Source organism: Gasterosteus aculeatus, chromosome 4 (assembly GCF_964276395.1).
Source record: "Gasterosteus aculeatus chromosome 4, fGasAcu3.hap1.1, whole genome shotgun sequence".
Lineage (NCBI taxonomy): Eukaryota > Metazoa > Chordata > Actinopteri > Perciformes > Gasterosteidae > Gasterosteus > Gasterosteus aculeatus.
Window position 1 is genome coordinate 7,939,663 of NC_135691.1, and position 21,454 is coordinate 7,961,116.

A 21,454-nucleotide genomic window follows, 5' to 3' on the forward strand; every position below is an offset into this window, starting at 1 on the left:
ACAGGGAGCAGCCAGGATTCAAACCGCCAACTTTGAGCTGCACAGAACACCCTCCCTATCCCATGCGCCGCCTTCGCTGTCGTTTCAGTGGCCGGAATGTAAAGATTATAAATATTTGTATTATTCACAGTGTTTACTGCCTAAAAGTCATTTGAGTGTTAATCGTGACCGACTGCTCCTGAACGTGACGTCAGACGCGTAATCTCAGTTCATCCAGAACACCTGTCAGTTCAACATCGGAGGAGTTTCTCATTGCCTCGTCTCTCCAAGTAACGTTGGTAAGTGTTATTTGCCTAGCATGATTAACATTCTCCTTCCTTACATCTTGTTGTCTTCCTCAACTTTGTAATTTTAATATTTTACCAATGACAGTGTTTCTCAATATTTAATTTTGGTTTGTTTTACAGAGGCACTGGATTAAGGACGCCAGCCGTTTGCTGCGGTCAATTGAAAATGTTCCATAGCGTATTGCTGCAGTTAGTTTACCTTGTTCCTAATGATTTTATGATTCATTTTTATTATTGTATACATGCGGCATATTTTATGTTTTGTTCTTGGTTACAAATGCCTATTTTTGTCTTAAAGGCATCTAATAAACTCCAACCACTATGACCGAAATGAGTTTGGTTGTCTTTCTTAAATTTGTGGGGAATTGAATGCAAAAGTATACGGTTATAAGTAAACGGTAACATTATGGTATTTGTAACACAAAAACAGTAATCGTATGGTAACAAACTGTAATCCAATATACGTCAACATACCGTAAATTACGGTAGGGCACTGTAAATAAAACCGTAAGTTACTAGCGTCGACTGCCAGTAAATTGCAGTTGATTCACAGTAAAATTTGTTCAAGTTTACGGTAACATACAGTAATCCACTTTACGGTAACATAGTGTAAAAACCATTATCTGTATTATACAGTATTTGTAGGGTATACATATTTATTCATAACTTCAGCTGTAAGTTCGTTCCACATCTTTGAAATCCTTCCTCAATAATCATTCAGGTCTATTCAACATATTTTAGGAGAAAAACTGCAGGATCATCTCATGTTTTTACACCATGAAACAAATTTACAGCTGGTTCAATCTACTTTCCGCATGGAGGGTCACACGGACGTGACCTGGGGGGTCCCAAGTTCTAAGCCGTATTTAATTACCTTATCTGCTTATTTGCTGCAGTCGTTTGAACCCTGAAATGAACAGATGTTGCTATTTTATTGCAATAAACTGATAAGTAGTAGGTAGAAACAATCACATTATAAACCTGTTTTCTGAAGAGAGTTTGGATCAGTGGGCTATATTAGCATTGGGGTTGCTCCATCAAGTCAAAATTCTACAATAGAGACATAAATAAAATCTGTATTTCTTGTATCGTCAGGTTGGCGTTTGTATACTTTTAGAGGAGACTGTGTGCCTCCTGCAGTTTGCATGAACACCGTAAAAGCGTAATATCTCTACTTAAGGGCTTTCCCTCCGTCATCTGCATAATACGACAATGACTGCAATATGCCACTTTTACATCATTGTGGCCTTTGAGATGTGTCTGAAGTGTTTTGAACTTGGTTGGTCAGAATAAAGGACTCCTTTCTCTGCATAGTAATTAATGCTCACCAACCCCCCCCCTTTTCCTTTCCTCGAACACTTGCCTCACTTTCCACCCCCTCGGTCCTCAAATGAGCCTCTTATGGAGGTCACTTCTCTCAAGGCGGACTCTTTGACCTCTACGTGTTATAGACTTGAAGGGGCCGGTGCCGCGTGACGTGGAGGCCTATGTGTGTGTGCGTGTGTGGCCCCCGGGGCGCCGACGCACCAAAATCCTTGTTCCACAGTCACCGAGCTCCTGCTGCCACTCCAGCATCTGGCACGGCTTCAGAGGACGACAGCCGCCCGTGGGGCAGCTTCGAGTGGAGGATGTGTCCAGAAGTCCAGCCTCCCGCCACGGTCGGCCCCACGCGTGCATCACTTCCTGGACATAACGTCTCCCTCACCTTTTTCCTTTTGTGCATGTGTGAATTAGCATGCGACGCAGGTGCAACTTGGGACTGAGAGTAAACGGAGGTTAATGGAGGAATGACATGGGCCAGGAGGGGTATTCTTGTCCAGTATCTGCTGACACTGATTAGGCTGCATTTAATCTGCAGTGATTGATTGGCTGGCATTGCAATACTTCATTTACTAATTAATGATATGAAATGAGAGGTCTACATCCATTTGTGGTCTGTTAAAAATGGTTGTCTACAGGGTTAGAGTAGGAAAAGAAATAAATGCTATCACCCAAACCCTCGAAGACAATTTGAGAAACATTTTGCAGTTAATATGCAAAGAAAGAACTAATATTTTACTTAGTAAACAGATAAATGACTCAAATATCCAATTTTAATGCTTTATGCCACAGTAGTAAAAATGACAACTTGGCAATGGCTCCTGTTTGCATGTATGATTCAAATCGTACACATGTGACGTGCACATTCTCCCGTGCCGCCGTGCTGGATGATAACCCAAAAAAAAACCTGATTACGCATTCCATTTTTCCACTCCTTGAAAATATTGGGATTTGTGATTACAGACAGTGTAATGTTGATTCACGAGTGGGCGGCCGCACTTCTGCTCATGTGGAACTGCGTTATGAAATACAGTCCTCAACAAAGGGCAAACAGTTACTGACAAAGCAATTTTCTACTCAAGGTCTCCGTAATACATTAAGGGAGGTTTAACTTAACCTCATAGATCATTGTGGGAAAACGGAAGTACATATCACTGCGTGCACGTCGACCATATATGACAAGAATGCAATTACGACGGTGCATAAATAAAAAGCCTCTTCAATGCAATGATGCATTATCACATAAGAAACTTCTAAAGTGGAGAAAAACACCTGAGAATCAATTCACCTTGGCTTCGTCGCTTCGCCTTGTTGAGTTGCCAGGAACAAGAAACGATAAAAGTTCTTCAAAGTTTGATTTAGTGGACAAGGAGGTCAGACGCAGTGCAATAAGTACAAGGACAGTGTGGTTTAAACTCAGTTCTCCGGCACATTGAATGAGGTGGAACAAATAACACAAGGATTAAGTTCTGACTTTTAGCCGTAATATAAAACTGCTCTGATCATTTATTCACAATGGATTGAAGGATTGAGAATAATCATCATCCTCTGCAGTTCCCCTCGGTCTTTAGAGGCTTACAACTGATTCGTGTGATTCATTCTCACCATTGTTATTGTGGATGCTTCTAACAGCAGCGGTTAAAAACAAATCTACTGGCCCTCACCAGTTTGAATTTTGTTTAATCTCAGAATTATTATGCCGTGCTGCATACGTAACCTGGTGGTGTCACAGTGTACTTGAGTACACTTGATCGCTGCATCAAAGGGAGAAATGTAACCACTATAGCAGAAGGTTTTCATGGGGTGTTTATGAACTATTCAATCAGGCGTTATGTCATCTATAATAACCAGTCGCGCTGCCACAAAGTCAGCCGAATGCTTTTGTTTAACTGATTGAGGTGTTTCCATCCACATTTGGTGAACGTTTTAGAAACGTCAGCCTTTCTATACACATACCTATCAGTCATTAACCGTAGAAGTGGAAAATCATAGTCTTTGTTTTATTTCAAAACACCCAGTGTGCTTAAGTACAGCTAAAACTCTGTCCTAATACTGGCGTACGTCTTCCTGTGGCTGCTCTCAAAGTGCCGACTGTTTTGGTGAAATGCAGATCGTGGTTTGGACTGTTTTTTTCCTCGGGGGTTTGTGGTGGCTGAGAACTATACGGCCGGGACTCTCGTCAGACATCCGTCATCTCGTCTTCCATCTCGTCCCCCTCCGCCTCGCCTTCTTCCTCCTCCTCCTCTTCCTCCTCTTCTGATGTCACATCCAGCTCGTGCATCTGAGAGATGCACTTTGGGCACGAGCAGACAAACAGGTAGTTCTCCCTGGGGAGGAAATGTTCGGGCCGGTCAAACACTTTACAATCTGCTGCTTCACGCCAGAACAAATGAGTGTTTAATACGTGTGGTGGGGCCAAAACTTTCATTCAGTGGGTGAAATATGGGGGGGGGGGGGGGGGGGGGCTCTTAAATATTGGCGTTGACATTCATACACACAGGCCCCACAAGAGCATAACAATGTATGCCGTTTTTATGCTTAGTTCCTGTCGATTTCAATATAACATTTTAATTAGGTGTGTTTTTATTTGATCATTTACAGGCGGATTTCTAAACACTATGAAGTGAATCCTCAGAGGGATTACGGATTCTTACCTCAGAACCTTGTGTCTGCTATGGCGGCTTCGGTCCCGCTGACAGCAGTCCAAATAACTGATGCAGATCTCCTGAAAATTGAAGAAAACATAATTGAACTAAACAATTCCAGTTAAGTCCTACGGACACGCTACTGGTATTTTTCAAAAAGGGCAGAAATAATTCAGGTTACGGCCTCATGCAGGAAGTCGCTATGTCCATCTTTCTAATGGTAGCAAACAAAGACTTCCCGTCTCCGGGAGATTTGAAGGAAGAGCAGCACGGCCGCCGTGACATTACTGCGCCGCGCAGACGCAAGGCTTCTCATTCTGTCTGACAGCTTGACAAACCAACCCCAGTCCTCAAAGCCTCAGCCTTCTAATACCAGCTGACAAGGGAGCGCGCAAAAGCCAGAGAGGGATATTCTGTGCCGTCCATGCCGCGCCAGAATTTATCACTGCGAACCCAGATGTGTCAGCTGACCTCTCCTGGGCTGATGTCACTGAGGGCGCTGAGCTGAAGCAGGAAGTTGTTGTCGGGGAAGGACGCCTCCGCGTTGGGTATGCAGCTGTGGTTACCTGCAGGGGTCAGAGAGGAAATAAGATACGTCTCTTGACCGGAGTAACAGCGTCTTGGAAAGGAAGCGACAGAGCCGCACTTACATGAGCTTTGAAGCAGAAACAGTCCAGATCCCTCACAGTTTAGGAAGTCTCCCGTTTCTACGGGGACAAGAGACAAGTGATGCAAATGTCTGACCCGAACATGAGATTACATAATCACAGCAGTGGTATCGGGACAAGCAAGACGATAACAAACACTTTGTCATACAAAGTGTACATTTTGTATCAAGACGATAAACAGTTAACGCGGAAAGATACAAGACTGAAACGAAATGTGTGACCTTTGTCGATGTCCTTGTACAGCTGGTCGATAAAGGAGTCCAACTGCTCCTTCTGCTGGGCAGGAAGCTCAAGTGCATCGCAGGCGTGAACCCACTGACTCAAAGAGCTGAACGGCACAGAGAGAATTACTGCAGCTAAACAAAGACACAGAGTTATAAAACGGAAGGAGAAAAGTGGCAAATGTTTACCTTGTGCCAATGCCTTGTCCATTAGTTCCCACAAGAGCGAACAGGGAGCGGAAACCCTCAGGGACAAACCACTGCAGTCAAATCAGAACGTCACTCATCCATGTGGGAAAATCACAAATTGCATTTGAACACTTAATATCAAGAGGTCAAGGTCCGCTTCCCCTCTTCAGCCGTTTGAAATCAACTTTCCAGATAAACAAACGGCCTGTGTAGTAGTTTTCCTACAACAGCATCACGTATAAACGGCCTTTAAGACTTCTATGACCATAGGATTAGTACAAAATCAGCTTGCAAAACAGAAGTTAAGACATTTTGTACTCTTCACTTTCAAAAGGACCACATTATTCATTTATTTTAAAAGAATGGTTTGAAATCTGCAGTTATTAAGAAGCCAAAGCCAAGCGATGGTCATTCTAGAGGTGCAGATGGGGAACGTTTCAGATAGGCCCAGGATAACTATAAAATGTTTGACACCAGAGCTGTAAATCATTTAGTAAGATTTAAGAGAAGCAAGCAGTGGATATATATATTCTGTCTTACCCGACTAAGATGATCATCATGAAGTGCTGCTTTAAAAAGGCTCTGTAGCAGAACCAGCTGCCCCTACAGGAACAACGGTAGACAAATTAAACAGACGTTTTACATAACAGAAAGAAAAAAAAACCCATCATCAGCACAGAAAGCCACAGTGGGAATAGACGCTCCTACAGGAGGGAGCAACTCTGTCACGCTTTGCTTATTCAGCCATAAACAACTGCAATTAGCATTAGAGCACGACACCGTCTCTGTGATGCCAGACCCTCCTCTGCAATTACATTTCTATCACATTCCATCTGTGACTTATCGCCTTTATGGGACTATTCTTGTAATACAGTTCTTATCTTATGTGTTATATCGGAACTCTGAGTGAGAATTTTTGGAGAGATCCTGAGATGCAAGATTATGATTATACACGACTTTTTACTTGAGCTGATGACAATAAATAACTGCAAACGTTTCACTTATTTTCTTACATAGATTACACACCGACACTTCTGATAACATACAGTACTTTGTTGGACATGCTCTACGTGTGGCTTTAGATTATCATATTCTATGACTTTTCTAGATATGCTATACTACGATTATACATTTTTTATGGCAAACTAAACTAGGACATTTCTCACTTTGCAAACATGTTTCACCTTCTAGTATGACGGGAACTTACTCTGAACTTCTCTCCCAGGAGCTTATGGGCGATCTCCTCTTCTTCATTCCCGGTCCTGCTGCAGAAGTGAGAAAACAGCTTCTGCCAGTGTGCTTTGTCTTTGGCCTGAATGACAAAACGTTAAAATATTAATATCAAATGTCCCTTTCATTTTTTGTAATCTGTATATCTTTGATACAAATGCATCATGTTTCAATGGCTCTCGACTTTAAACAATAATCATAATGAAACTAATGTAGTGTTGACATTTCAAGTTTTTTTGTCATCTTATCCTACTTTAAAGATAGATTAAATCCAAAATAACATTTTTTGGCAAGTTTTGGCTGCAAACACGTCTGCCGCACAATCATTGTATAGTTGAAACTTTTTAGTAAAAAGTACCTTTTTTTTTTTTCATCAGTATCTTTTAGGCGGAGTCTTTTTTCTAACCAGCTGACAGACAATGTCTAATATTAACTCAGTTTTGGTCTGGTGAGGGATACCTGACTCCTGCATTTACCAGCTAGCCGCTAACTGTGTGTCCTTTGGTGATGAGCAGAAAGCACATCTGCTCGCTGCAGGAGAGTTGTGAGAGTGAACAAATACAGTAAAGTTACAGACTATTGACCCAAAACTATTATCTTCAAGGCGGTAAAAAACTGTAGAACGACGGGAAACTTTATAATCTCTTAAATTTATAAAGAGGTTGATCAGAGCAACTTCAAAGCTTTTAAATGAATATGTGTATATATGCATCACACCAGGGTTTGTATACTGTAAGTCAGCTAAGTCTACTAGAAACATCCTCACACCATGGGGTCACCGAAAACCATTGACACATCTGACTGTATTTGTCATGGAAGAGTAGTACGTCCTTTTCCAGATTATGATTAGTACACACTACGATGCAATCACCCAAAACTATTTATACCCATCAATTTCAGAATCAGGGCGGCACGGTGGCGTGGTGGTTAGCACTGTCGCCTCACAGCAAGAAGGTCCTGGGTTCGATTCCGCCCAGTGGCCTTTCTGTGTGGAGTCTGCATGTTCTCCCCGTGTCTGCGTGGGTTCTCTCCGGGTTCTCCGGCTTCCTCCCACAGTCCAAAGACATGCTCTGGGGATTAGGTTAATTGGGGACTTTAAATTGCCCGTAGTTGTGTGAATGTGAGTGTGAATGGTTGTGTGTTTCTGTGTTGCCCTGCGATTGGCTGGCGACCAATCCAGGGTGTACCCTGTCTATCGCCCGAAGTTGGCTGGGATGGACTCCAGCCCCCCCGCGACCCTGTGTGCAGGATAAGCGGTTTGACAATGGATGGATGGATGGAATTTCAGAATCAGACACTCACTTGTTTGACAGCAGCTACCATTCTGGCCATTAGCATGATGCTGGAAGTCTCGGGGGGATAATGCATACTCCTGAGGAGAGGACAAATCTTCATTGAGGGAAGTAGTTTTTTTTTAAATGGAAAGATCTGCACACAAAGAGGGTTTGCATTGAAAATCTGCATGAAATTCCCTCTGACCTCCATGCATCTTTGAGCTTGTTGATGGGATGGTCCGGATCGTCCTGGGAGGAACCCAAACACAGAGCTCGATGGTACTGATCTGCTGCAGCTTGTCGACACTCGCTGCTGCAGTACATCACCTACAGAGGAGGACGGTTTTTACCCATCAAAAGACACAGAGCAAATCCCTTCAAGTGACGCAATGTTTGAGAAATGTATCAAAGACTTAATAACCTTCAGATATTTATGAAAACATCCAAAAAAGATAATGGGATTTGTAGCAAGAATAGAGGCGAGTAGACAAACCTCCACACACTTTGAATTTGTCTTTACAGATTATGCACAAAGAGTCCATTTTTCAAATCAATGCTTTTCTATGACTTCAAGGACAAGTGTCGGATGGCATCTCCCTTCAATGCAGTATCAACAGCAACATAATAGTCAAAATACCGAGGCTCCTTTTACCCACTATAAAATTGCCCATATGTCACTTTCTTTGGTCTCATTATGAAAAATGCAAAGACAAAAGAAAAGCAAGACAAATGCAAATGAAAAGGTGGACTGTCTCTGTACAAACTGTTTCTAAGCGGCTGAATTACATCTGTAAAATTGTCAGCCATAATTGCATCTGTTATACTGTATTGACAATAAGGTTTGCATTTAGTATGTATGTCAAATTTTGCGATTCCACAGAAAGAAAAAAAAAAAGACAAAATCTGACATTTTAATACAATTTTCAAAATGTTTTTAGGTTATACTTTAAAAAAGGAACGTGGTACATTTTCTTCACATTCTGAATTCCCCCAAAACATGTTAATCAAGTTGGATGTCTGTCCTTTTAACGCATTTGCTCTTTAAGTATTTGTTACTGTAATCTTACTTATTGTGCGTTTTCTTGTACTGCATCTTTTGGAATTAAGCGAATACTTACTAGTTATCAGCACAGACATGAAATACTAAAAACACAACAAAGAAACCGCCAAGGATAAACAGCAGTCTCAGTTATCACTTTAGTTAATACAAAACGATCCAAAGTACCAACACTGGCATGTTCATTGTCTTAAAATTGATCCAAACACTTCGTTTACCTTTTGTGAGATACGACAACTTCTAATCTATTCTAATCCATGCAGCGGCGTAGCCGGTTCTCACCAACCTGGCAGTGGGGGCAGGCCTGGTGCAGCTCTGGTCGAACACGGCACAGCTCGGGATAAGGAAGGCTGAGGCCAGGCATCCCGCTGAGTCTCCTGGCATTCTCCTCAGCCGTCTCCAGAGCGCGTAAACAGAACTCACAGGCTGCGAAATGAGAGCGGTGCAAGAGCAGAGCAGATGAGCAGAAGTAAAGCACTGCTGCAGGAAAAAGAAAATCAAAAATATGTATTATTAATGCAACATCAGCGTCATTCCAAGTTATTTAACATATGATGCATTTCCAAAAGGTCCAGGATGGTGTCACAAAACCTTATTCTTGAGCCACGTGTCACATCTGCCTCCCGTCCCGTCTGAACTCTCCAAACTGTTGGCGCTCCATTGACGGCAAAGATGCCAAAAACAAAATGCAGTCTGCCATCACCGCAGGACCCGTGAGCCTCTCGGACCCAGAGGTCAGCGTGCAGGACAGAAAACTCACAAGCTGGCCTCAACCACAAGGCTTCATATCATAGACACCGCAACATAAAGTCTCCTCATCTCTTGACATATGCTTTAGACCACTGTGAACCAACATGTATTGGACAATATTTTGCACATTTCTGAACAAAACTGTTCTTTTTAAATGGATTCATTCAATATATGAATATTATCGTCATTTTTATAATAGATTTGATTCATGGGTCTAAATTTGGTTATCTTTTAAATGGTGAAAAAACTTTTTCTAAGGTTTGATGTCCAAAATGACGTACGTTGTAAAATAAATGAATAAATAAATTACAGTGTCAACATCTCACCTTTGTATTTATACAAATTATTCCACAGGAACTGAGCAGAGACCAGAGGCCGCTCAAGGAAAATGGCATCTCCCTTCTTGATGCTCTTTTTGGCAAAGAGACCCTTTCCCTGAAACATAAACAAACATTTCTGTTGTGCATTTGCTTTGCTCTTATCCTCCTTCTATCACAGATTTGCATGGTTTATAAGGAGAAGATCCCTGCCACCCTGTCGACAATATGCATTATACGCATTATGTATCAATCACGGCCGGATGGATGGATGGATGGATGCATCGGCAGCATGCAGGAATTACAGAGGAGTGAAGCCACGTGACCTTCTCTCCTGACGTCATTTATTTTAATGCCAATGACATTTTATTGATTTATGTTGATTTGAACCAGCTGCCAGACCAACCTTTCTCTCTGCCCTCCAACTAAAAACATCGTATTAAAACTGAAGCTAAATAAAATTAACGTTATTAGATGTTTTTCCTCGCTATGAAACAATTAAGTTAACTTAACATGCTTCATGCAATTCACACCAGAATAAGTTAAATGGGGTCAAATGGGGGCTGCAGGCTTCGGGTTTAGAGCACGACAGTAGACGAGTTTTGGGATGCCGGCAGATCTATTATCGTCAGATCGGCTCAATAGATCGTTTCGTGAACCAGTGCGGCTCCTCCAGCGCCCCGCGAGCCCATCAAGGCTCTGCTCCGCCCGGCTGCGATGCACGCGGACAGCCGGCACGCGCCCTCCACGTCGCAGATGCGTCGAGACGTCTTGCGCCCGAGCAGCTCTGACGCGCCTTACCTTCAAACTGTTTATAAATCGAACGTCCACGCAGGTGGAGACTTTGCCGGGGTCCACGCAGAAGGAAAACATGTCATCCACGGGAGCCGCCATGTTTCTGTTGACCTTTCCCCTCTGACGTCTTATCTCCGCATTGGCGCGGCAGCGACCTCTGGCGGGCAGCGAGTGGACTGCAGGTCTCTGCGGCTAATTGCCTCGTTAATCCACTGTCGGAGATTCAGAAGAAGAACTATTTCGGGAGCGAAAATAAAAATACCAGAGTACATGGTAATCACCAGCTCCTGAACTGTTAGAAATATAGTCAAGATATCACAAATGTGTTATTAGCCTAGTAAATCATTAATTTGGCCTTCACCGGTCCCAACTGGCTATACAATACTAAAAGAGGTGCAAATAATTATATAATTATAGTTTCTGTTACTTTGATTTGACTATTCAACATTTTCTGAAATCGAGGGTGAGATTACTTTAAGGTAAAAAACAAACAAACATTGATTAATTTAATAGGTATGGATTCATTCTCTTTTAATAGATTAGCTAATTTATCATTTAGATGTGAAAACCACAGTAGCCAAGACAGCATAATATTTATAATAAATTATAGTGACAATTTAAAAAGGAAAACTACAATACCACTAAATAGCTGTAGCCACATTTACAGCTTATGGGCACGGAAGTGTCTTCAACCAAAAACCAGTGAATGGGGAGAGTATTTATTACATATATTATTTATTGATAATATAGATAAAGGTTTTACATTGTTCAACTGGCAAACATCTGATAAACGTAAGGAGAACTATTATACAAATAATTACAAATACTATTTCATAATAAGCAGTAGAATATATCGGTTATACTTTTATATTCAAAATACTGTACATACTAAAGCACTAGGCATACAGAAGCAGTTATAGAAAGTAGGACATCTCTTTCCAAAGTTAAAAAAGAAAGTTTGTGTAGTGTTATCATAAGAAACAGAATGTCCAGAATACAATTCTGTACATTATTTCACATGGTTGAAGTCGTGTTGAACAGTGTGTAAACTGCTCTCTACAGTACGGAGCCCACGTTGTCCCATTGACATTTATGGTGCGGCCAGCGACAGAGAGAGCAGCTTCAGATTAGTGCATATGGGTTATCTTCCTTAACATGATACATAAACATGTTTTATCCAGTGTTTTCCCACAGGCCAAACGTATACCGTGGGGGAAGCTCTGTTTGTCTATCATATTACATAAGAATAGAGCCCTGACACCATGTACATGAGCTTATTGCAGATTTATCAGGATCAGCATGTGTTGACAAGAAATTGTGGTGCAGGAAAGCCAAAGACACGTGGCCATGTTTGTTGTTTTCTGTCCAGCAGGGGGCAGTGACGGGGGTTTTCAGAGCTAACCTCTGAATCACACAGGAAATGGACAATTGTAGATTTAGGGACAATTATCTAATCTTGGGGTTGCACGATTTATCTCCTGGTGCAGCATAAAATTATATTATATTTTTATTTTATTTTCAAATCTTACCCCTAATCTTTGCTCTTTTCCTTGTGAAACAGTAGAATAGTTTCACCTCTTCCGGCATCTAAAAATCTGATTGTATACCTGCAACGAGTGAATAACAGTCACTTAGTTATTTCTTCAATAAGATTAAAAAAGGTTCAAAGGAGATGTGGGCTTTAAATAAAGATAAATTCAATGTCAAACGCTAATTAACCTTGAGAGAGAGAAGCTTTCAAGTTGACAATACTGCCTCCCTTTATTTCCTCACCACCTAACTGTGTGTTTAATAACTTTATCTTTTTAGTTCACTCTCACTCTTCTTATCAGCCAAACATCCAGGTTCGATTCTGAAACCCCTGTGCACCACCTCATCAAACCAGCGGTAAGAGCGAGAAAAAGAGCCATTAAAAGTCTATTATTGCTTGAACCCTTTTCATTAAATGAAAAGCAGCCATGTGTAGGAACTTCATCAATGCTAAAAAAAAACCTGGTTTAACAGTAAATATATCCTTATTTATATATATATATATCTATACACAGAGCTTCTTCTTTTATAACCCTGCACTCAATAATTGCTATGATCTTTGAGCGTTGAATAAAAAGCAACCCTGTGTTAGTATTGAGGATCTACAGGCTGGCGGCTCCTGAACCGACAGCCGTAGACAATGGACCCTCATTTCCATCCTCGTTCCCCTTTGTTCGCGCTCTCCTCTCTCCTTCACCACGGCGTCCATCATAAACCCTTGTTGTAGGTCAACACTTTGCAATCTGTTGCCATGGCGATCTCCGGCTCCAGGCAAGACACCTCGATCTGCAGCAACAACAACAACAAGCACAGAGATTGAAAGATCAGAATTGTAGCTCCACGTCGCTCCAACGTCGAGCTTTGGAAATCATCTTGACTTTTAACTACAGATGGGAAGAGGCATCTGGAATAAGAGCAGAACACAAGCTCTCGCGTCGGGGCTGTGCATGTCAAGTGGTGTATGTGTAATTTGAATTTTTCTCCAGCTGCTCCCTCTTTTGCAGCCATCTGGCCTCGGGTGAGCAGTGGGAGCGGTTGGAGGTACCTGAGACATCTGGGGGAACAGGCTGATGGCCACGGGCAGAGAGAGGCCGAAGGTAACCAGGCACACGAGGCTGTGGACGGGAAGCAGTAACCGCCGGTTGCTCTGCAGGAATCGCAGCCTGCACAAGCCACGGTAGTAAAGAAAGCAACCGTGAGCACGCGTTGTGGATCGATCCCCGGACGGTTACTATTTTTGGATCCGGAGAAAAAGACACGTGCAGAACTGACAGAGGTGTCTTCCATAATTAGTGGGTGTGAGATTAATCTTTCTGGGAGCAAGTTGCAGTTCCCAATTTAATGAGTCGGACTGCCCTTAAAAATCTACTGTATATCATACATTTTTTTTATTATTTCTCTTTGCATTTTCTCTGATTTCTACTGAAGGAATACATGAGAAGCACTTTGGGGCAGAACACATGTCCACGCTGGCTCAGTGGACAAAAAAACATGCAGATTATTTATAGACCAGAATCAAGCAGACAATCCGCCCAATAGAGACAGACAGACATGACGAACAATAAAGAAAAGGCCCAACAATCATCAAGATCAATTTAAACAGATGTACAAATGTAATGTTGTAATTTGAGTATTTTTAGAATGATTATTTTACAGGCTGACATCGGTGCAATCTTAAAGAACTATAAAACCTTTAAACCTTTCTAATGTCACACTACTAAGCTACTCCTCTTAACAAATGTAGTTATTTAATTAATATGTAGTTGTGTCACCTTCATCACGGGTTTAGTCTCATCTCACAATTTTCTTTTTTTTCCGTTTTAGGGCAGAATAAAATCAAATGCTTCATTAACTACCTTTTAGTCTCTGACCTAGTTTTAAAGAATGTTTATCATGTTGGCCCAAACTGGGGATTGGGACCCCGCAAAGTGTCGCGAGATTGATCCGAGGGGGTCGCCAGATGTGGTGAGAACAATTACTGAATTAGTGAATCATTTACTGATTCTAGTCAGGCCTCTAAAAATTATTCTAATGAGCACTGATTGCTTGGTTACCAGAAAATTGGAGAACTATTGATGTGTTTTCATGCTGATTAATCTTTCATTAATGCAGCATAACAAGTAACTTTTACCTGAATAACAATAACTTTTTTTTAAATGTCAGCAATCTTTTTATGAAATAGAATTTTTTTTTTAATTTCTCAAAAGGTAAATATTTTCATACATAGAACTTTGGATTTGCCACAAAACAAGAAGAAATACAAATTTAGGAAGTCAATCTTTTTCCATTTTACCATCGATTTCAGAAAATAACGAACAATGAAAACAAATGTCGCTAACAACCCTAGTGATCTGCCACCTATATGCGTATCTCCATACAAACCTCTCTAGGTAGGACATGATGATGGGGGGCAGGACAAAGATCGGCATCGGGAGGACCACGCGCGTGAAGGCGGTCTCGGTGATCGCCTGGGGGAAAAGACGAGAACATTGTGCACGCGCTTCATTGCAAATACTGCAATGAGTTGGATTTAATTGTTTCTTTGATGGGATCAGATGTGTGCAGAGTGACAGGAGCCGAGCAGGAAACTATACATTTTCCCACCATCAGCTTCCAACACAGCCAGCGAGTCTAAAAACATATTCAGTGCAGTCGAGTAAAAACTAGCTGAGAATGCAAAGGAAAAAAACACGCACGTGTCTTGCAGCAATTTTGGAGGAACCCACAACGTTCCCGTTGTCGTCCAGCACATCAATTCCTTCAGATAGCTCACTGTGTCTCATCAGGCCCACGTTACAGATGTTTGCACTAGCTGACAGCGGGGAGAGAAAGGCGGCCTTTAGGATTTGTTACATTTACACATGTGCTGACGACCAGAAAGAAGAAATTCATTTAAAAATGCTTGTATGAATACACTTAAAAATATGAGTATCAGAACAATCTACAAAGTCTAAACTTTAATTGATTTACGTAGATAATTGTCTCGTTCTTAACATCGAAGGAAATCGGAGTGCAACCTCGGTGCAATGTTTGGACTGTGGCCACTAGAGGGCCACACGAAGACGACGGGTCCAAACGTACCTACAGCTGGGAAGGGGACCAGTCTCTGAATTATCATTCTGGTGGCAGGACTCAGCCTGTTGGCCTTCTGAATAAGCACATTCAGCCCCACCTGGTAAACACAAAAACACTTTGAAAAAAGAAAAGCAACATCCAAAAAGATACACGTTTTCTATCGAAACCAACTGGTCAAAATGAGACATGCTTTAAATACTGCTGTAAAGCAAAATATTCTTTATATTCTTTACTATTTGTAGTACTACTAGTGTAAAACACAAGAACTGTACAGATAAAATCGTCTCACACATGGATATTAACGGTATAGCCGGTACCCTTAATGGCGCTGTATATAAAAAACATCCCAAAACACCATCGCAGCTTCTTCTGCGTGTTGCGGAAATAAAACAGCTCTCGACCTCAATGTGCAGGTAAAAACCCCAAAGAGCAAATCAAATCGAACAAGAAGCCCACTCACTGCAATTGAAACCGCGCTGGTCACGGCCCCCACGTAGCCTTGAAGAAACTCGGATGTTGGCGTCGGCTGAGAAGGGAGAAAACAAATACTGTGTCACGTCTTTATTCATTGTTTAGTAGTTCACATTGGTTAATGTCTTTAACGTATATAGCAGTAAGACTTGTCCAGGGGTGACGGTTCCCACCTTGGTGGCATTGCGGTTTGCAAAATTCACACAAGCATTGTGACTCTGGTTCAGCCACTGTAGGAAAGAAGGAAGGAGAAGAAATAAGGGATCAAAAAAGGAAGGAAATAAGGAGGATGGATGGGAATGAAGGAAGGAAGGAAAGGGCCAGACAAAGACAGCGAAACAAAAGACAGGCAGAGTGAGGATAGATAGACAGATAGATATTTACAAGCTTATAAAGCAAACGCTTGCAAAAATGTTCTTATTCCAGTGTGTTACATCTGTTAAGTGTGCACTTGCCAGATGTTCAAAACGTACAATAAATGCAATGGTTTTCATGTCTCTACAGTACCTGCCATATAATGGTGGACACCACAGTCTGATTTGGAAGCAGAAGGCCAATGACCTAGATGAGACCGGGGAATAAGAGCTCATTTTTGGGGCAAAATAAGTCCAAAGTCTTATTTCATCTGTCCCCAAACACGACCATGTGAACGGACATCTGCACGGCCGCTACATTTTAAATGTATGATATTTCATGTGAGACTTACAATCGGGGTTCCAAATGGTACATAACCTGCACAGCGAAGAAATGATGTTCAGTGTAAAAAAAAAAGAAAAAATAGAAATGAGGACAAAATGGAAGGAACTCTAGCAAAGATCTTCATCTGAGGTCGTACCTGACATTCGAAATGGCATGAAGATCTTCTCTCCTGTGTCGGGATGAATGATGGCCTGCATGCAGAGAGCACGGCGTGAGGAGAGCGTCCTAGAGCGGCCCGAATGCACGGAGGCGCTGATAACATACCGGCCCACTTACAAGCATCCCGGACGAATCACTTACCTGCTTGATCTTCTGGGCTTCCCACAGCTGCACAAGGGAGCAGAGAAGTATGCTTTGGCTTTATGTGGTTTACATGGATTCTTCACATCTGGTTGCGTGTTCAGTTGCAGCCACAACCATCGAACGAATACTCGCCTGAAGGTCGGACACTCCGGGGGGGAGCTCGCCATGTTTGTAGTCATCAAGCAGTTTCACGCATTCTTTCAATCGTTTCTGAACACAAATACGAGGCTGTGTGAGGCTGTGTGAGGCTGGGAAAGCCTTTAAAAATATTAAACGTATTTTTCTGCAAACCCAGAAAGGAGACCGTGTTACCAAATGATAATGCTGAAACGATCAGTTGTCCACAATACATTTGAAAGGGTTGCTTGTCAATTTATTGTTTACGTGTTGTTGTTTTTTAATCTGTCTAAAATTCCAAAATGGCATCTTGTGCAGAAACCCGAAAATGTTAAATTAGTACTTTACAATTGTTTAAAGATGTTTGAAGCAGCTGTATTAGAAACACATGGATTGTTGTTGTTGTTACCTCGGACACAAACAGGGTGCTGGGATCGATGACGTCTATGAAGTGTCTCAGTCGGCCGAGGAATGAACCCTTGAGGAGACAGAACAAGTCAGAACCCTCCCGTCTGTGGAGGGATCACTGACGGAGTGGAACAGGATTCAGCGCTGCTCACTTTGCTTTCATTTTCACGTCACATTTAAACATGCTGCTCTCTTATTTTAAAAAAGGCACTTATGTATTAATGTATTCATTCAATATCCGTAGCAATAATCCAACATTTCCCCACCTCACTTATCATGTGCAATATGTGACATATATTATGTGTTACCTTCTGATAAAGGACCCTCCACCCCTCTAAACCTTTCCCCTCCTTTCACAATCCACTAACAGCACTCAGGACTACTGATTAACATCCCCTTTGTTCAGAACTTGTCTTTTTAAACTGTAAATAATAGTGCACATTACCACCTTATGTAAAGTTTAATATTCAATATATTTTTTATTATAGTGTGACAATTATTTTTTTCAAAAGCGTAAAACAACTGCTGCGTGTTTAAATTCCCACACATGACTCCTAGCTTCCTTTCTTCATTCACTAGTCGAGAGTCCAGACTCAATAGTAAAAAAGACCTTTGACTTTAGATTTCTCTTCTCAGTATCTTGTTCCCAAAGGTCAACAATGTGCATCCACAAATATTTGCTATGTCAATGAGAGATGATGAAGCAGATGCCACCATGGGGAAAAAATAAAGTACTAAATCAAAACACCACCAATTATGAAAAGCAACTGAACAATCGAAACAAATTACGACCGAGACGTAAAAGTGCTTTTAACCATATGCACTAATCTTGAGGGAAGTTTACACATTCTTCCCAGTGAGGCTCGTAGCTGCTGGTCAAGCGTTCCCTCTTCTTCATCAGCGTGCCAATCGCTAACGAGGCCGGCCACCGGTCTGAAAAGGCCCCGCGGCAATTTATGCCAAGAGTCTTTTTGGCAAAAACACGGCAGCTTCAATCAGATTTCCTCGGGGACCTTAATCAGTTCTGAAGGGCAGAAAACACAGCGGAGAGACAGAGGAACAAACCCTTCTGGATTTGAATGATCTGCTCGGCGTCGAGTCCTAATCGAGATGACTGGAAACCGAACCCTGTCCCCCCCCCCCGAAGGCTGAAAATAAACCGTCTCCTGCTGCACTGCAACCCTGGACGCTTTCTGTGTCACTGCCGTTCGCATATCATCTCCTCCTCTGACGCTGCAGTGCTGTTTTGTGAGGGACGGGTAGACCGGGGATCCGTGTGAGGAGACGGCCTTCAATTATTCATGAGCTTCAGCTCCCCCCCCGGGAAAGGGAACACAACGAGGCAAGCGCACAAACCAAACTGAGGAATGCTGATTCCAACGCTGGCCTAATTCCAACTGCTTCAAGGCAAAGCGCTGAAAGTGTTACAGCACCTTCATCCGCCCAGCAGGAATGTACGGTTCCACTTGGGGCCGGAAACCAAGAACGAACGACAATCTTTCAAAGATCAAAGTGATGGCGATCGCACTGAAAACAAGCAGTCGCTTCAAACTGGGGCACAGAAGGTTATTGACCCCCCCCCGGGGGGGCGGAATCAACATGGAAGAGAAGCAGATTTCCTGTCCTCTGTCGTGCCTTTGAGTGTACTTTTTATTACATGATGACATCTTGTCTTTAGAGTTGCACTGATTGCTCATTCCAGCCGCAACAACAACAGACCAACAAGTTTAGACTTATTCACAGTGTCTGTTCATGGACCTCATTCACCTTCTTTACGGCGCTGTCAGATAAATGGCCCCGAATGAAGAATGTAACCAGCCCCCCTCCGTTATTAACGTGAGGTCCTTTCAGGGATGAACCATGCGAATTCATTTCTGAGTGAGGAACAGGGAATTAAGAGGCTCCCGGTGAGGGGGGACAGTCCATTCATCTGGACCACGATCCTCCTGCAGAGAGCACGAGGAGAGGAAGGAGGAGAACTTTAGGGTGCGGGATTTACGTGGAAACGAATGATGCGCGCGGGTTTGGAGATCGGCTCAGAAATCACGATCTTTAATCGTAAAAAAAAAAAAACACACCCCGCGCAGAGAGTCATAAATCACTTCACGGTTGTTTTCCGGTTTCGGAACGAAGAAGCGGACCACAGATCAAAGGCAACTTTGGCTACAAAGTAAGAGCATCCGGAGCCGGAGTGGCGCGAGGAGGAGGAAGAGGAGGAAGAGGAGGATGGGGGGCGGACAAACAGCATGTCATCGTTTGTCCGGACAGGACTTACCTGCTCGTATCGGGGTCTCCCGAGCTGGAAGGCTGGACATGCTGCGGACTCCGCCATGACACCGAACTACTTCTTTATTAATGAACGGGAGGGAACTCCACTCGGTGTGTAACTAGTGAGCCGCGGTGCATGCCGGGATTTGTAGTCGTCTCGTTTGCGTTCACGCTAGCACAGTTGCAGCGCATGACTACACATCCCAAAAGAATCGATAAAGGGGAAAGCTATTGCATAACTGTGAGGATTGATATTGGAGACGGGGGGGGGGGGGGGGGCGATGGGGGCCTGAACGGAATATCGACCAGGCTTCTGTCAGATGTAACCTGGAGCGAAATAAAATAAATACTAATCCCCACACTGGGCGCTTACATTTTGCTCTGATCATCAAGTGCCCGAGGGCAAAATAAAGCTTTTTCTTTATTTGTGATTATACGAAAATAAAACTAAAGAGAGGAGACATAGACTAACACAAGATGCACAGGAGGGTTTAAGACCAGTATTGCAATAACTAATCTATGCTTTAATGCATTGTAACACACCTAGTTGACTTAGTGGTGTATTGAGTTTATGATAATTTATAAAAAATATATATTTCCCATTTTATCAATGACATCCATTCCACTAAAGGAATCCTAGGGGTGAATCTACCATAGCATGGTGTCAGGCCCAAAAGCAGAATGATGAACAGAAAAAGGCCGCCTTTATTTATCTGGCTGGGGAATGGTCGGTACACCAAGTAAAGGGAGACGCAGACTACGAGACACGTGAGGGTAATGGGAAACAGGTGGACACAATCAGGAATCAGGGGAGACGATTCGACTGGTGACACATGGGGGGGCAAGTGACCTGAAATGAAAGAGGGGCTAATCTTTCAGAATAAGACAGGAAACGGAGACGAGAAAACCCCAACTAAATCTCACCGCGGTGTGACACATGGGAGCTTGCCCTCTGCATGACCCAACACGTGTATAACCCCATTTTTTTATGGTCTTTCTGAGGTGGCATTTAGAGAGCGCTAATATTACGTTCATTACTTGAGTTCACACATTAATGTTATAGATATGACATATACATTAACTATTGATCAGTGAGAAAGAAAAAGATACATATAGTTGGTAAAAGAAAGGTTATACTATATAGCAATGAAAAGAAATGCTAGCATTGGTCAAAAAAAAGGCATTCTCTACTTTGACAAAAAAGATTCTAGTTGAAGTGTTTGAAGCACTGCAACAGAGTGAACACCAGAGCAACCTTTGACCCCTTCAGGCCCAAAGGGAGAAGGAGCAGACCACTGTGGGTCAGGGAGGAGGAAAATGGGATCAAACCAATAAATCAATAATTATAGAGAGTTGTATTACTACAAAGACCTTTATCTATTCTACCATATTTTTTGAATCGCACATATTCCTGAAGGTTTTTAGTATATTTTTAAAGATTATTTATGTTTAAAAGGACCAGGAAGGAATCAGGAATCAGGAATCAGGAAACATTTATTAGCCAAAATATGTCAAACATACAAGGAATTTGTCTTGGCGGTTAGTGCGCGACAGTAGACAGACAAGACAACAGTGCACAGGTAATAAAATAAAGTGGAATGAAATGCTAATGCAATGGGTTAGTGAGAATAAGGCTAAGGCTATGGGTTAGTATAAAACAGGGGAATAAAGTTAAACAAATTTTAAATATTAAAAAGTTGAAAAATATTAAGCATAAAGTGCACTAACAAACAAGTAACAGACAAGAGACAAAGTGACAAGTGACAAAGTGATGAATTGCAGTTAAAGTGGCATGTGCAGTATGAAGGGGAGTGACCGGTGGAGTGTTAT

General features: G+C 42.3%; 2 protein-coding genes across 5 annotated transcripts; both read right to left on the reverse strand.

Annotated features, from left to right (window-relative positions):
• Positions 1 to 2,365: 2,365 nt before the first annotated feature.
• On the reverse strand, positions 2,366 to 10,965 carry smyd5 (SMYD family member 5). The gene is made up of 13 exons (XM_078101982.1): positions 10,760 to 10,965; positions 9,968 to 10,076; positions 9,178 to 9,317; positions 8,040 to 8,161; positions 7,863 to 7,932; positions 6,538 to 6,642; positions 5,871 to 5,933; positions 5,331 to 5,401; positions 5,142 to 5,248; positions 4,903 to 4,959; positions 4,724 to 4,818; positions 4,262 to 4,332; positions 2,366 to 3,934 (listed from the first exon to the last, which is right to left on the reverse strand). Exons 1-13 carry the CDS (start codon positions 10,850 to 10,852, stop codon positions 3,787 to 3,789), a joined length of 1,251 nt encoding a protein of 416 aa, XP_077958108.1. The 5' UTR covers positions 10,853 to 10,965; the 3' UTR covers positions 2,366 to 3,786.
• Positions 10,966 to 11,471: 506 nt separating this feature from the next.
• sfxn5b (sideroflexin 5b) lies at positions 11,472 to 19,781 on the reverse strand. Of its 4 annotated transcripts, XM_078101983.1 has the most exons (15): positions 19,632 to 19,727; positions 19,124 to 19,302; positions 17,358 to 17,426; positions 16,964 to 17,041; positions 16,829 to 16,855; positions 16,665 to 16,719; positions 16,536 to 16,561; positions 16,337 to 16,390; positions 16,003 to 16,059; positions 15,819 to 15,884; positions 15,365 to 15,455; positions 14,980 to 15,095; positions 14,666 to 14,751; positions 13,329 to 13,446; positions 11,472 to 13,069 (listed from the first exon to the last, which is right to left on the reverse strand). In XM_078101983.1, exons 2-15 carry the CDS (start codon positions 19,226 to 19,228, stop codon positions 12,992 to 12,994), a joined length of 1,026 nt encoding a protein of 341 aa, XP_077958109.1. In that variant the 5' UTR covers positions 19,229 to 19,302; positions 19,632 to 19,727; the 3' UTR covers positions 11,472 to 12,991. The 4 variants fall into 4 exon arrangements, with proteins under 4 accessions (XP_077958109.1, XP_040030668.2, XP_077958110.1 ...); XM_040174734.2 differs by lacking the exon at positions 19,124 to 19,302 and having other exon boundaries at positions 19,632 to 19,781; XM_078101984.1 differs by lacking the exon at positions 16,003 to 16,059.
• Between the last annotated feature and the right edge of the window lie 1,673 nt (positions 19,782 to 21,454).

What these genes read in the sequence shown, in the direction of transcription:
- sfxn5b (XM_078101983.1), bottom strand. Translation starts at nt 19,228, where the DNA reads ATGAATTCGCATGGTTCATCCCTGAAAGGACCTCACGTTAATAACGGA. An exon ending in ATCATGTCCTACCTAGAGAG is followed by an intron (nt 13,447 to 14,665) that starts GTTTGTATGGAG and finishes TGGCTTGTGCAG; the next exon opens with GCTGCGATTCCTGCAGAGCA. An exon ending in TGTTCCCCCAGATGTCTCAG is followed by an intron (nt 13,070 to 13,328) that starts GTACCTCCAACC and finishes TTGTTGCTGCAG; the next exon opens with ATCGAGGTGTCTTGCCTGGA.
- smyd5 (XM_078101982.1), bottom strand. Translation starts at nt 10,852, where the DNA reads ATGGCGGCTCCCGTGGATGACATGTTTTCCTTCTGCGTGGACCCCGGC. An exon ending in AGGCCTGCCCCCACTGCCAG is followed by an intron (nt 8,162 to 9,177) that starts GTTGGTGAGAAC and finishes CCTCCTCTGTAG; the next exon opens with GTGATGTACTGCAGCAGCGA. An exon ending in GTACAAGGACATCGACAAAG is followed by an intron (nt 4,960 to 5,141) that starts GTCACACATTTC and finishes TTGTCCCCGTAG; the next exon opens with AAACGGGAGACTTCCTAAAC.